Genomic DNA, 15,244 nt, shown 5'->3' with positions numbered 1-15,244 from the left:
GTAATTTGAATGGCTGATCTATATCCTGTGCTTAGTTTTAAGTATTTTGTGAGGAGCTGAATTATGAAAGATCTTCTCTTGAGAGTTATTGGTAAAAGTGGATTGCAATAAAGGAATGCATTTGTTGGTTGGAGACAGATGCATACATATATCCAACATGCCAGGAAAGATATCCCATTGCGCCTAGGTGCTCGAAGGACAATAGAGCTTGGGCTGTAGTGTACTGAAGGCTGTATCCTGGCTCTCAGTGTAGGAGAACAGGGTGGTTCTGCTCTCTTATGGGCCTTCCCTGGTCCACAAGAAACAGGGTTTCTGCCTGCTCAGATACCTTCCATGCGGACTGATTACACACTGCTGGAAGTAATATATTAAAACAATTATACCTATGTACTAGATTAAAAAGCTGTGCACAGAATACATGTTAAATATGGTTTTCCTTGAACCAAGTACAGATATCACTGCACAACTTTTGTAGGTGGGTGATTTTCTGTGTGTTTGGAAGGGCTTTAGAGTTAAAGGAAAGCAAATAGACTCTGTCATCGTTATATTTCAGTGATTTAAATTCAGTATCTCTAATTTGCTGTGCAGTTGAAGTGTTAGCATTTATGAGATTATAACTAGGCTTTGAAGTTACAATACCCTATTAAGGTGAATGAAAATTTACACTTCTGTTGGTACAATTGTTCCAGTCAAGATGCACTCAATAAGAGAGCAGGACATTGATTTGCATGGGAGCCAATGTGAAGAACTATTGTAATAATATTCTCCATTCATTAACTGCAAGAGCAAGGTCCTAGAGAATACTGCAATATTTGTGGATTCTTCCTAATTCCACATAATCTGGTTTGACTCAGTCCATGCAGTGAGTTCATTAGATTTATTTTTAAGAGAATAGTTTTACACTTACTTCATCAGATTAAAATGATGAGACAGAAGATTTTCTGACTGAAGAGTAGTGGTGTCAACTTGCAGCAAAGCATTATGCAAGTATTAAAAATATGTTGTCTTTATTGTATACAGCTTCCAAGCCTGTGGATCGGAAACTGTGCACAGGACCTGTACCTAGCACCACCCAATTGTGCCATATCCCTTGTCCAATAGAATGTGAAGTGTCAGCTTGGACTGCTTGGGGACCATGCACCTATGAAAGCTGTGAAGACCAGCAAGCCAAAAAGGGTATGTACACATTTTAAATTCCTCCTTTTCAAAAAACATTTTTATTTTACTTAGTTTTTACACAGTACTTGAAAAAAATATTTGCAAGACTCTAGGGACCTTTGACAATACTGACGTCTTCATACTTATATCAGCAAGAGAGCCCGCAACAGCCTCCAAAAATCAGAAAATAACCAGCCAAAATACCCACCCATAAGTACCGCCTCTCAGTGTTCTCCTTCCTTCCCAAAAGCCTTGGGAAAGAGATGGGCTTTCTAGTGAGTTCTGTAGGTCAACAGATCTGGGCTATTTTAGGACAATTACAAAGTTGAGTGCCTCCTTTTAAATTGAGGGGGATCCAGCATGAATCTCTCTCCAGATCACAGCTGTGGCTGTGTCACATAAAGAGAAAACAGCAGTCTCTGAAGTAGGAATTTCTCAAGCCATTCAGGGATTTACAAGTCAAGATCACCTTAAAAATTGACCAGTAGACCATTAGGCAACCACTGCAAATCTTAGAGCAGGAGCTTCATTTGCAGAGTACCCTTGAGACCCTGCTTAACTGGCAGGCTGATGCATTCTGTGCCAGTTTCAGTTTCCAAGGGTATTTAAAGGGTAGCCCCATGCAGTGCATACTGCAGTAATCAGATCTCCAGGTGTCCAAAGGCATGAATCACAATAGTCACGCTGAATCAGCGTGACCGGCGGACCATCCGCAAGCGTGCCGCTGAAAGCCACGTGACTGCCATGCTTGGGGCAGCAAAAAACATAGAGCCGTCCCTGCCTGCACAGATGCTCTTGGTGGGAAGATAAGACCATTTGGTGATCTGATTTTCCCACAGCTTCTCCATTGGCGATTGGAGTTGGTTGAGTTTATTGGTAGAGATTACTGTTGTGTAGAAAAAACCTGAAATGACTGTCTCTGTTGTAGTGAGGGGATGGTGATTTGTGCTTTTTGGAAAATATCAGCCCAAAACCAGCTTCTCTGGTATTCTGGAATTCTGCTTCCTGTTTTTGTCTTATGTGATGTGATTTAACTTTTCTGCTGCAATTTAGGGATGGATAGAGAAAGGCAATTTGTCCTTTTAGTCTGCTTGTTTTATTTTCAAAATCTTTGCCATACATTTTATAGGGGGGAGGGATAGCTCAGTGGTTTGAGCATTGGCCTGCTAAACCCAGGGTTGTGAGTTCAATCCTTGAGGGGGCCATTTAGAGAACTGGGGTAAAAATCTGTCTGGGGATTGGGCCTGCTTTGAGCCGGGGGTTGGACTAGATGACCTCTTGAGGTCCCTTCCAACCCTGATATTCTATGATTTTCAAATGTGGATGTAGATTGCAGTATTTCTGCCTAGTTTCTCCTGGTGTGGATAATGCTGAAGTGGGGAAAACTGATAAAAATCTGATCTTTGATGTTTCTATAGTAGGGTGAGGTTTAAAGTCAAATCTGAAAAAAAAAAAAGTTCTACATGAGTCATTTTATGCTTCTCCCATCTAGCTATAGTCTCATGAGATAAACTGCCCATTTCTAGACCTGTAATTTGCTACCCCATGCAATTTGTTTTAGTGCCTTGAATTGATTTGTAATAGCTGAATAGACTCGGAGAAGTGTTATAGTTCCTTCTATAGTAAACAGCTATACACATGGAGGTATCTCTCATATGTTCATATTTGCCCATCTTGTTTTCCTATATGATAGTTTATTTTGTTCAAGCATAAGCAGCAATGTGCTGTTTAGTGTTTTCATTTCCTATATCAATATTTATAATCAACTTTGTCTTACTCTTTTTTCCTCTAGTTAACCCCTATGTGACTCCAACTTTCCTGCTGTTAGTTTCAGAAGCAGAGCTGCACTTAAAGGTCATGATAAGGGAACTCAAGCATTGCAAATTTAAAATAACCTGGATCTTCCACTTAATCACACCCATTTCTAGTACTATTCAGTGGTCAGATGCAGGACTGCATGCAAATTCACCCATGAATGTGACAGGGATTTCTTCTTTCCTTCCCTCTGACATACATTCACTAGGTAGCAGGAATGGATATCTCGCTGGAATAAGCAAAGGCACCTTGACAGTGAGATGAGAGGAATCCAGGCATTACATTGTGAACATGTAAATCCTAGGTTCCCCTTCACCAGTTCTCCTGTACTTATTGCTTTCCATAGGTGCTTCTTTAGGAAACACTTAGATGCATAGTATCAGGGGGTAGCCGTGTTAGTCTGTATCCACAAAAACAACAAGGAGTCCGGTGGCACCTGAAAGACTAACAGATTTATTTGGGCATAAGCTTTCGTGGGTAAAAAACCTCACGTGCATCTGAAGAAGTGGGTTTTTACCCAGGAAAGCTTATGCCCAAATAAATGTTAGTCCTTAAGGTGATACCAGACTCCTTGTTGTTTTTACTTAGATACATATGCTGCTTGGATTGAAATATTTGTGCATTATAGTGTTATGAATTCATGAGCAGAAAGCAAACAATGCTTTTTTCTCACCCCTTTGTCACTGTGTCACTCCTATTCCCATATTTCCCCCTCTTTTTTCCTCTTCACCCCTCATTCCCTCTTTTATCTATTCATGTCTCCCCCTCTTTCTATTTTACAGTTTGCATACCCTTTTTTCTTCTCCTGTGTCTAATCATATATGTGCCTCTGTCAGACTTTTCCTTTCCCCTTCTCCTCCTATCTCCGCTTCTTGCTTTTCCCTCCCATATTGTCTCATCTTCCCTTCCTGTCTCATCTCATCTCTATCCTTCCCCATCTCTGCTTCATTTTCTTCCTACCCCACTGTTCCTTCTTTGCTTTTTCCTCCTCTCTCAGTTCTCTGTCAGAGAGTCTTCCTCCTCAGGCATCTCTTGCTATTTTTACTGGACATCCTGCTTACTCAAAGCTGATTCAGTCCTTCAGAGCGGCCACATCTCCTTATCAGTGTGGTGCACTGTCAGAAGTAGGAACAGGCTCCTCAATACATATTTTGGTCATGGGCTTTCAGTAGTTAGAGAATCACTGGTTGCATTGTCAGTTGCCTCCAGTAGCTGCATTTGTAGAAAACTCCTCTGAACTTTTTTGTCAAACCAGAGGGCCTCTGTTGCAGAATCTCTAAGCCTCTTTTGGACACAAATCATGCACAACTGCAGAAGCAATCTTAGAAAATATAAAGATGAACTGAAATACATTGTTTTAAAATTAATTAATAAACAATCATGATAAATTAAAAAAAACTCTTTGTTGAACCCAAATTATCTGTGTGGAATTAACATTTACAAATAAACATATTTTAAAACAGTCTCCTTCTTCTTCATGTTGTGGAGAGGGAGGGAGTTATATATAGTATATTTTTTATAAAGATCATATGCCCTGTGTGTTATCCTGCCTGAAGGATAAACCAAAGTAGGCTGTAATGGAGAAACCAACAAGAAAAGAAACAAGAAAGATACGGTGCTATGATATAGTATACCAAGAATCCTTAATAAATTAATGGGAAAACCATTAATTGGGGGAATGGCTGGATGAAGCCAGTCTGGGAGTGGGTCTGGGGGGACAAAAACCCAGGATAAAAGGGAATAGTAGAAGCTTAATGAAGTTGGCCTAAAGAAGAACTGGGGCAGCGGGTTGTCAGTAGACTGAGACTGACACCCAGACTGACAGACACATGGAGACAGAGAGACCATGCTATGAGGAGCACACTCTTGCTCCCAACTGGAGATGGGGGTTAGTTGGGCTGAGGGGAACTTACAAATGCTTGCAAGGAAAGATGTAAGGTATAGGTAAAGGGAAATGTGCATATAGGACTGTTGGTTGTTGTAACCCTTTGTTATGCATGGTTGGTACCTTCGTGTGATACAATAAATGCTTTGTTTTGAAGAAGCTGTTTTGAGTCACTCATCAATCACTCAAGTATCGGGGGTAGCCATGTTTGCATCTACAAAAACAACAAGGAGTCCGGTGGCACCTTAAAGACTAACAGATTTATTTGGGCATAAGCTTTCATGGGTAAAAAACTCTATGCATCCGAAGAAGTAGATTTTTACCCATGAAAGCTTATGCCCAAATAAATCTGTTAGTCTTTAAGGTGCCACCAGACTCCTTGTTGTTTTTGTAATCAACCACTGTTGTGGGCTCCTGGAGGCTTGCAGGTGCCAAACTCATTTGAGCCTGCTAAATTAATACAGGCTGGGGGGAAAGGGGGGGGGTTACCCAAGAGACCCAACCTAAGAAAAAGTGGTTGGACCACATGGTTCCAGTCAGAGTGAGGTGCTGGAAGCCAGACCTGATACCTAAGGGATGCACTCCAAAGGGACAAAAAGGGGTCAAAAGCACAGCTAGTCCTGTAACCATGACACATTCCAAGCCCTTATTTCAGTGAACTGTTTCCTACAGTTGGTGACATCTACTATTTCAGCAATATAAAGAACGCAGCTTCCTTTATTGCTTTAAATATGTTGTTGACTGTTATAGAAGAAACACAGAACCCTTCACTCAGCTTTTGGCAGATACAAATGCTTTCATTTTACCTTTTATATTTAATTACTATATTTTTTTATCTTTTTGGTTTTACTCTCACTTCAGGTTTTAAGTTAAGGAAGCGGTCCATCACAAATGAACCTACAGGAGGCACTGGAGGGACAGGAAATTGCCCTCATTTGCTTGAAGCTATCCCGTGTGAGGAGCCCTCTTGCTATGACTGGCGAATAGTGAGACTAGAAGAGTGCATACCAGACAATGAGAAGCAGTGTGGGCCTGGCTCTCAAGTTCCAGAGGTGGTCTGTATCAACAGTGATGGTAAGATGTTTGCTCAATAAATGTATGGTTTAAGTCACTCACTTGTTCTGAGGAGACAGATTCAGAGTGAAAATGTAACATTGCTTATTTCTCTCTCAGGTTAGTCGATCTTTGAGACAAAGCCTTTTGATTAGAATTGATTGCTCTTTACACAGGCCACATATGTTGTGGCCACCAACTGATGTAGCACTGGGCTCTTCTTTCCATAGATTTTTTCAGATGAAGCTTCTTGAGTGGCCTCCTGAGAAAAGGAAGCCAAAAATAAACAGTAAATGAAAAATGAACAGGAAGACAGGGAGTTATTGCCTGTTGGGTCAAATTCTTCCCATTGTAACTTCATTGAATTCCCTTATGTAATTCCACTGATAAATTTGTCCCACTGTGTCCAAATGCAAATAAATATTAAGGGTGAGTAAAGTAAAGTGCATTGCCACTGGAAATATCTGGGAGCTAGATAATCTCTTTATATTAAAAAACAAAGTATGATGTGTGCTATGAAGTTGGTTTGACAGCCTGTGACATGCATCAGCCTGCCTCACTTCGCTTGCCCTTCTAGCTATAATAAATTACAGCAGGCAAGAAGAATACCACTATTATTCAATTATCTTTTATGAAAGAAAGAAAAAAATTACTTTGCATAGCATTAAGTCTTAACAACTCACTTTGAAAGCTACACACTTAAAAAATATTTTAATCTACAAAAGGCTCTCGTAAGAATGTTGGGATAGTGTTCGTTATCTGTTGGTAATGTTGTAGTCTACTCAGACCTGCATATACATTAAAAATAATTGTATTGGCTACAGTAGAGCAGAGACCTGTAAGTACCATATATATGATTAACCAAGAGGTCACCTGTTAAGTGTTTAGCAGCTGCACCAAATGTTGTTTTGTAATTATACGGGGCATAGGGAATTAGAGTTGATTACTTGTACAGACGCTGTATCTAGGTTTGAGCGTTGGTCCTAGATTTTGTTTCATAATTGAGTTTGGGGCTCAACTGGGAAAACTAAGAATTAAAGTGTAACTTTTATTTTTGTGTACATAACAAAGAGAATTGTGTGTTTAGTCCCTAACAGTTTTTATGTCCCAGAATGAGATTAATGATATAGAATGACACGAAAACATGATTTACAGCTTATCCTCCTTGCACAGCAACATTCCTTCATCCAAGATATTCCCTTTCTGCCTTTACTTGACAATAATAGTAGAACTGTTTCAGATTTTTTGTATGAAAAGATTTCTGGTGAAATTTTGTCAGAAATTAACATTTTTGCTTATCAATTCTGATGTTGACGTTTTCTATTTAAAAAAAAATCAGTAGAATATGCAAAAAAAAAAAAAAGCGGGGGGGGCTGGTTTTCATTTTACTGGATTTTAGGTTGGTTTGTTTGTTTTTCTTTGTGGTAGAGTTTGTTTGCTACTCTGTAACTTTTGATCAGTTTAGTATGTGATTAAACAGTGTAACTTTTCCTGTCCCCTAACTGGATTATTGTAACTATAATATATCTGGGAGCAAGTAGTTGAGTCACTTAACCTTAACCTTTTACAGAGAGGGCAGTTCTGCTCTGTTTGACCCTATTCCAAGGGCCACTGAAGTCAATGGGTGTCCTCCTACTGGCTTGAATGAGCTTTGGATCAGGTCCTTTGTGAGGGACTTAGAACAGAATTTAAGTTGGGAGGGTTGGGGTTATTTGTGTTCAGATATTAACCCTGTTATTTTTCTCTGAACCTTTCTAAATTGTTGCTGATCATCTTAGTTTGTTGCTAAATAGTGTACACCTATAGTTTGCTGATGTAAGTGCATTTGTCTTACCAGTGAGTAGTCTGACTTCTGTGTTGGTCTTTGTAGTAGAGGCTGGACAGTGGGCACAGACGCTGCTTCTGGGTGAGGGGAGTGGTGATTACTCATTGCTGTAGTTGTGTGTGTCCCAAAGAGAGAGAGAGAAATTGTATATTTCATGAGGTGAAGAGGAAGCACTGGGAGAAGAAGCTTTTTGGGTGCTTCTTGGCTGTCACAGGATAATGTCTGCCAGCTGTGCGATACAGCTTTGTGAAAGCATGTTATCACTAAATGATAATGTAATTGGCCATGGATCAGGCCCAGCAAATGTGTGTATGTTTTGAGGCCTAATGTAGGCTTTACAATAAGCACAACAAAATGGATGCTAGTGTGCATTTCAACCACATTCAGGTTTGCGAGAGTACAGACGGTATGTGTCCAGCTGACAATGCTTCTACAGATGAGCAGCGGTGACTGCATCTTCCTGTAGATGTGCGTATTCAACAGAAACAGTCAGACGCACAAAGTCAAACACATTCCATGTCAGAAGAAGAGAAGGAATTTGTATGAGGGATACTTGACTGTAGCAGGTCAATACCAGCCAGCTGCTGGAAATGGTCTAAGATGGCATGATGTCACTAAATAAATGTAAATGTAGTGTTATAACAACAGCCTATAGTCATTCAAACTCTCTTTTCAATTTTTTTAAAAAACCTATAAATAAGACACAGTACGGAAGAGAGATTCTTAAATCATCTAGTTACTTCGTTTTACTACATTATTCACCATCTCCACCTCCCAGAAGTTTCCTCCTCAAAAGAGGAAGAAAAGGAGATGGTGCAGGAGCAGATCTCCTTCTCCCTACTGTCCTCATGATCAATAAGACCTGCCTTCTGTGTGAGTCTCAGTGACAGTGCTGATGCTGTAGAAGAGAATCCTGGAGAATCCAGAGGAGAAAGGGTAGCCCTACATCTTGCTATCCATTGGAAGGATGCCTGCTCCCAGATTCTTCTCCTACTTGGCCACCACTCTGTTTTTCTCTGTCACTGCCTTCTCCCTCTCCTTCAGGGCCGCCTTCAGCTGCTCAGTGGCCATCCTCTCCTCCTGAAAGGCCACCTCACCTTCTCTGAGGTGAGCTCCTCCATGGTGCAGCTTACAGGTGTGCTTGAGGAACCAGGAGGCGGATGCAGTAGCTCCTGCTCCTCTTGTTTATCAGGAGGGACCTGAGCCAGAGCTGGGGAACTTTAAACTTGGCACTGTTACTGAGGATGATTCCACAGGAGCCATGTCCCTGCATCACCACCTGCAGAGGTGGCAGGTAACAATATAAGGCTTCCCTGGAACTTTGCATACTGTTTACAAATTAATTCCTCCAGCTCTGCTCCTCCTGCACTTCTGTTATTGCTGCTCCTTCTCCTTTGGCACTGGCAGCTCTCTCTGGTTCTCCTGCTCTACAAACCCCTTCTTCTATAGATCCAAGTAGTGCTTTCATGTTCAGTCGCCTTCTCCACTAGTCATATTTGGTTTTAACAAATGTTTCCACCCTTTTTCCTTCTTCCTCTTTCTGTCTCTCACCTTGTCTAACCAGTCCACCAAGCAGACAAAATGATGAGAACCCTTATTTTCTTAATATTTTCTTTCTGAAAATGAAAACTTTTTCTTCAAAGTCAAAAAGTTTATTTTTCAAAAAAATTATTAAAAAAAAGGATTAAAATAGTCTACTTAAAATTTGGAAATATTAGAAATATGACTTGTTGTCCATCTGAAATGAGCCCCAGAAAGCTCATGGATATTTCCAGCAGCTCTAATTAACACCCACAGTGGCATCCAAGTTTGCACACATTTTACATTGTATGCAATATTTAGCACCAGAAAAGATGGCAATTAGGAGTCACAACCTAGAGCAAAGCCTCACGTTTCCACAGTAAGAATTTTTCTCCTCAAGTGCAGCTGCTGGTAAGAAAGCATAGGGCCAGCCAGGAAATTGCAGTTGTGCCACCAATAGTGTAGGGATCCAAGCCATCGTTTGCACTGCATGTCTTTAAGACCAGCCCTGATGAAAAGCTTACCATAAGAACAACCATACTGGGTCAGAGTAGTGGTCCATCTAGCCCAGTACCCTGTCTTCTGACAGGGGCTAATGCCAGGTGCTTCAGAGGGAATTAACAGAACAGGTAATCATCAAGTAGTCCATCACTATTGCCCATTCCCAGCTTTTGGCAAACAGAGGCTAGGGACACCATCCCTGCCCATCCTGGCTAATAGCCATTGATGGACCTATCCTGTATGAATTTATCTAGTTCTTTTTTGAACCCTGTTAGTGTCTTGGCTTTCACAACATCCTGTGGCAAGGAGTTCCACAGGTTGACTGTGCATTATGTGAAGAAATACTTTTGTTTGTTTTAAACCTGCTGCCTATTAATTTCATTTGGTAACCGCTGGCTCATATGTTATGAGAAGGAGTAAATAAAACTTCTTTATTTACTTTTTCCACATCAATCATGATTTTGTAGACCTCTATCATATCCCCCCCTTAGTCATCTCTTTTCCAAGCTGAAAAGTCCAAGTCTTATTAATCTCGCCTCATACAGAAGCTGTTCCATACACCTAACCATTTTGTTCCCAATTTTTGTACCTTTTCCAATTACAGTATATCTTTTTTGAGATGGGGCAACCACATCTGCACAGAATATTCAAGATGTAGGCATACCATGGATTTATATAGAGGCAATATGTTATTTTCTGTCTTATTATCTATCTCTTTCCTAATGTTTCCCAACATTTTGTTAGCTTTTTTGACTGCTGCTGCACATTGAATGAATGTTTTCAGAGAACTATCCACAATGACTCCAAGAACTCTTTCTTGAGTAGTAACAGCTAATTTAGACCCCATCATTTTATATGTATAGTTGGGATTATGTTTTCCAATGTGCATTTCTTTGCATTTATCAACACTGAATTTCATCTGCCATTTTGTTGCCCAGTCACCCAGTTTTGTGAGATCCCTTTGTAACTCTTCGCAGTCTGCTTTGGACTTAACTATCTTGAGCAGTTTTGTATCATCTGCAAATTTTGCCACCTCACTGTTTACCTCTTTTTCCATATCATTTATGAATATGTTGGATAGGACTGGTCACAGTACAGACCCCTGGGGACACCACTATTTACCTCTCTCCATTCTGAAAACTGACCATTTATTCCTACCATATGTTTCCTATGTTTTAACCAGTTACTGATTCATGCGAACCTTCCCTCTTATCCCACGACAGCTTACTTAAGAGCCATTGGTGATGGATCTTGGCAAAGGCTTTCTGAAAACCTAAGTGTACTATATCCATTGGCTCACCCTTGTCCACCTGCTGGTTGACACCTTCAAAGAATTCTAGTAGATTAGTGAGGCATGATTTTCCTTTGCAAAAATCATGTTGACTCTTCCTCCAACAAATCGTGTTCATCTATGTGTCTGATAATTTTATTCTTTACTACAGTTTTAACCAGTTTGCCTGGTATGGATGTTAGGCTTACTGGCCTATAATTGCCGGATGGCCTCTGGAGCCTTTTTTTAAAATTGGTGTCACATTAGCTATCCTCCAGTCATCTGGTACAGAAGCTGATTTAAATGATAGGTTACTGACACAGTGAGTAATTCTGCAATTTCACATTTGAGTTCCTTCAGAACTCTTGGGTGAATACCATCTGATCCTGGTGACTTATTACTGTTTAATTTATCAATTTGTTCCCAAACCCTCTCTGCTGACATCTCAATCTGGGACAATTCCTCAGATTTGTCACCTAAAAAGAATGGCTCAGGTTTGGGAATCTCCCTCACATTCTCAGCCATGAAGGCTGATGCAAAAACTTCATTTAGTTTCTCTGCAACGGCCTTATCGTCCTTAGGTGCTCCTTTAGCATCCCAATCAACCTGTGGCCCCACTGGTTGTTTAGAAGACTTGCTGCTTCTGATGTACTTAAAAAAATGTTTGCTGTTACTTTCTGAGTCTTTGGTTAGCTGTTCTTTAAATTCTATTTTGGCCTTCCTAATTATATTTTTATGCTTCACCTGCCAGAGTTTATGCTCCTTTCTATTTTCCTCACTAGGATTTCACTTCCACTTTTTAAAGGATGCCTTTTTATCTCTGCTTCTTTTACTTTATTGTTTAGGCATGGTGGCACTTTTTTTTTGGTTCTCTTACTATGTTTTTTTAATTTGTGGTGTACATTTAAATTGAGCCTCTATTATAATGTCTTTAAAAAGTTTCCATGAAGCTTGCAGAGATTTCATTTTGGGCACTGTACTTTTTAATTTCTGTTTAGCTAACGTCCTCATTTGTGTGTACTTCCTGTTTCAGAAATTAAATGCTACCATGGTGGGCTACTTGGGAGTTTTCCCCAGTTATTGTACCCAGCACTGACTTTCTTCTGCGTAGGTAACAGCTGTTTGGAACTATCTCCTTGCCGTGGTTTTCTGATTCCTCTTGTATGTTGCTCTCCTGGTAAGGGTTAATTGTAATGTCCATGCTGATGCCTAGTGTATTTAATTGAAATTTTATGAATATTTCTCCTCAGACTTCAGTAGTAGCCATTCTCATCCTTTACATGTTTAATGATGTTTATCCACCAAGATACACTGCATGACTTTGGTCCTGGGAATTAGTTAAATTTTGTACATATTTTTTTAAATTGTGTGACTACAGTAAAGCAGCATGTTGTAATGACCCAGACCAAGGCTGTCAAGTATCATGCATCTGCTGTGATACTCTCACAAGTGGATCTGTAATGCAGCCTGCTGAAATGTTGTGCATTCAGGTGGGTTGCAGAAAGTGCTTGCAGCTGCTCCTCCTGGCCACCACTGGCTACTGTGGTGCCTTCTATGCAAGCAGCCTCTCGACCTCCCTTTCTGGTAGAAGGGTAGTGGAAGAACAGTGGCGGCAACAGCAACAAGTGGAGGCTATAACAGAAGGTGAGAGGCCCACTGCTAGACCTAGCCTCTCCCAGGTATCCCCATCCTACCACCCCAAGCAGCCTGCAGATACCTCCTTCCCCGCCCCCCCCCCCCAGCACCTCCACTTACCCAGAGACTTCCACACAGCTCCCACCCATCATCTAACTATCCCCCCCAGATAGGCCCCATGGATGCCTCTAGACCCAGCTCCAGGTCCTACACAACTTCTCACACTGCTTGGGGAAGTGTGCATTGACGATATCAGTGGAAGTTCATGGTTGTTTGTGAATTAGCTACCTAGCTCTTAGGTAGCCTAAAAAGTGCACACTGAGTTTTAGAAAACTTTGCAGCTACGAATGACACAATGGAGAAGAAACAACATTAGGAAAAATATTAAATCAATATCAACGTTTTCAGCCTGGAACCAAAACTAAACAAAACCTTTTGCTTAAAAATTCTTTCTCTTCTTTAATGATTTCCATCCAGCATTCTCTGTCTAAAGCTGAATGTGACAAACTCAAATTAAACAGCCAAAGCTTAAACCTCTGCAACAGAGGAATTGGTCAAAGGGACTTAAGTACTTTAAAATGTAAATGTATTTCTCCTTAGGCTTCTGCATTACACAGTGAAAGAAGCTGATATTTTAGATTTAAGAATGTGTGTTGCATGGTAAAATCATTGTTTTATCATAAGCCATACCATAAAACAGATCAGTATCTTCTCTTTTTGTTTTTCTTGCATCATTAAATGTGTATGAAATACAATTAGTTGGGAATATCATGTTTCAACTTGAGGGCTCTTATTTTACTATTAGAAGCAAATAGCAGTGTTTGTGGGGGTGTTTCATATAATTAGGATGAGTTTATTCCATTTGTTGCAAAGATAGGCGTCATTACAGCCTTTGAGACAATATAAGACAATAGATTATCATTGGGTGTTACTGCTGGAGGCCTGTGATTGTCATGCTCTTTCCACAGTGGATTGCAGTAATCAAAATTTTCATTCAGGCTGAAAAAATCTGACAATCAGTACTCCAGGTTGTCATTGTGTGGATTATAATGAACTTTGATGTACTGTATTATAAAAATGGAACTTCAGCCCTTTTCTGTCACAAGGAACCCTTTCAAAATATTTATCTTGGCTTCTCAGACTTTATATCAATGCTACTTATAAAGGAGTTGCTTCAGGAAAACTGTTTTCTCATGCAAGAGCAGCAAAATTAGATCAAGACTGATCAAAATTTTTATCTCATATGGATTATTTTGCTAGATGTCTGTGGTGATGGGTGAAGAATTTTCTGTGCTGGAGATTAACCTTTGTGAATAGCAGAGTTACTTAAATGTTAAACTTGTGTGCAGAGATTAAATAGTATTATTGTAGATAAGCTTTTTTGCTTTTAAAATAGATATGCATTTAATTTTAACTGGATTTAACGCAGTTGATAAGAGCCAGTCTGACAGTGGTGTAAAGTGAATTCCTCTATATTTATCCACAGATCAGGCACAGCACAGTCAATACAACCTTTTCCATCAAATGTTTCTTTAGCCTCTGAAAGCTTTGTCTACACTAGAAAAATTGCTAAGCCTTTTTTGGTACAAGTGCAAATGCACCAGTGCTATTAATGGCATAAATTCTAGTGTTAATAGGGCACAATCAGTTTTACCATCATGTTGTCGTACCCTGTAGGTCTATACTAGAGTTTCCATCATTGCTGGCCCCACTGCTGAAAAATGGCTACAAAATTTCCTAGTATAGATGCATCCAAATAGTAGAAAAAGAGCAGTTTATTTATTGTGTCCATTCAGTCCTTGGAGTTTCTGCTGAAACTGCCTGCCTGGGTACCAGTTGCGGTGGTGATCTCTGTGGTGTACTCCTGGCCACTCACTGAAATTGCCTGCTCGTTTTACCCAGACCACTTTCAATTGAAACTGATATAAGCTAGACCTACAAGTGAATTAGAGGTGAAAAGTTTAGTATCCTATTATATGCATCTGCAGAATTACCCTATCAAATTCCATTTGCTCAGATATTTATGTATACAACTATAATGTGAAGGAATTTTGATATTTGAACTCAGGTTAATTTAACTATACCATAAAACACTAGATCAAGGACAGCTACAGAAGTCTGTGAATAAACTATTGATCTAAAATCTTTTTAATATACAGGTATCATTTTCTACAAATGTGCTATACTTGATGGAATATGTCTCACTTGTTAAGGGCAGATTATCCATGGACCTTGTGCAGGTTCAGATTATTGGGTTTTAGTCATCTGTCAGGGGATAGGGAGAAGGCAAGGCCCCATATTCTTGTCCCTCCTCCATCCAACCAGCAGAGTTGGCAGGCCTTAGAGGGGAAAGCTAAGGCAGCAATGTGGACCTTAGTGTATATGTAAATTTCTACTGACTGACGTAGTAGAACTGTTCTTTCAATTGCATGGGTAGAGGTTTATGCTTATGCAGCTGACAGTCATGTGTACTATTCCTGATACCATGCGTGTATCATTGAGATTAATGGGAGTTTTGGCAGCCCAAGGCATGCAAGATCAGACCACCAATGAGAATAGTATATCCTAATGTCATGAACTG

General features: G+C 40.1%; 1 protein-coding gene across 3 annotated transcripts in view; it reads left to right on the top strand.

Annotated features, from left to right (window-relative positions):
* The window catches only part of THSD7A (thrombospondin type 1 domain containing 7A), a 351,691-nt gene that overhangs the window by 192,263 nt on the left and 144,184 nt on the right, over nt 1-15,244 (top strand). For all 3 annotated transcript variants that reach the window (XM_034760534.1, XM_034760535.1, XM_034760533.1), the window contains 2 exons: nt 1,021-1,176; nt 5,720-5,932. In XM_034760534.1, the coding sequence (XP_034616425.1) occupies nt 1,021-1,176; nt 5,720-5,932 (369 nt within the window). The remainder of the gene's footprint in view (nt 1-1,020; nt 1,177-5,719; nt 5,933-15,244) is intronic.

This window comes from Trachemys scripta, chromosome 2 (genome assembly GCF_013100865.1).
Source record: "Trachemys scripta elegans isolate TJP31775 chromosome 2, CAS_Tse_1.0, whole genome shotgun sequence".
In the NCBI taxonomy this organism is placed as follows: Eukaryota; Metazoa; Chordata; order Testudines; family Emydidae; genus Trachemys; species Trachemys scripta.
This window is presented reverse-complemented; position numbering and strand designations above follow the sequence as displayed.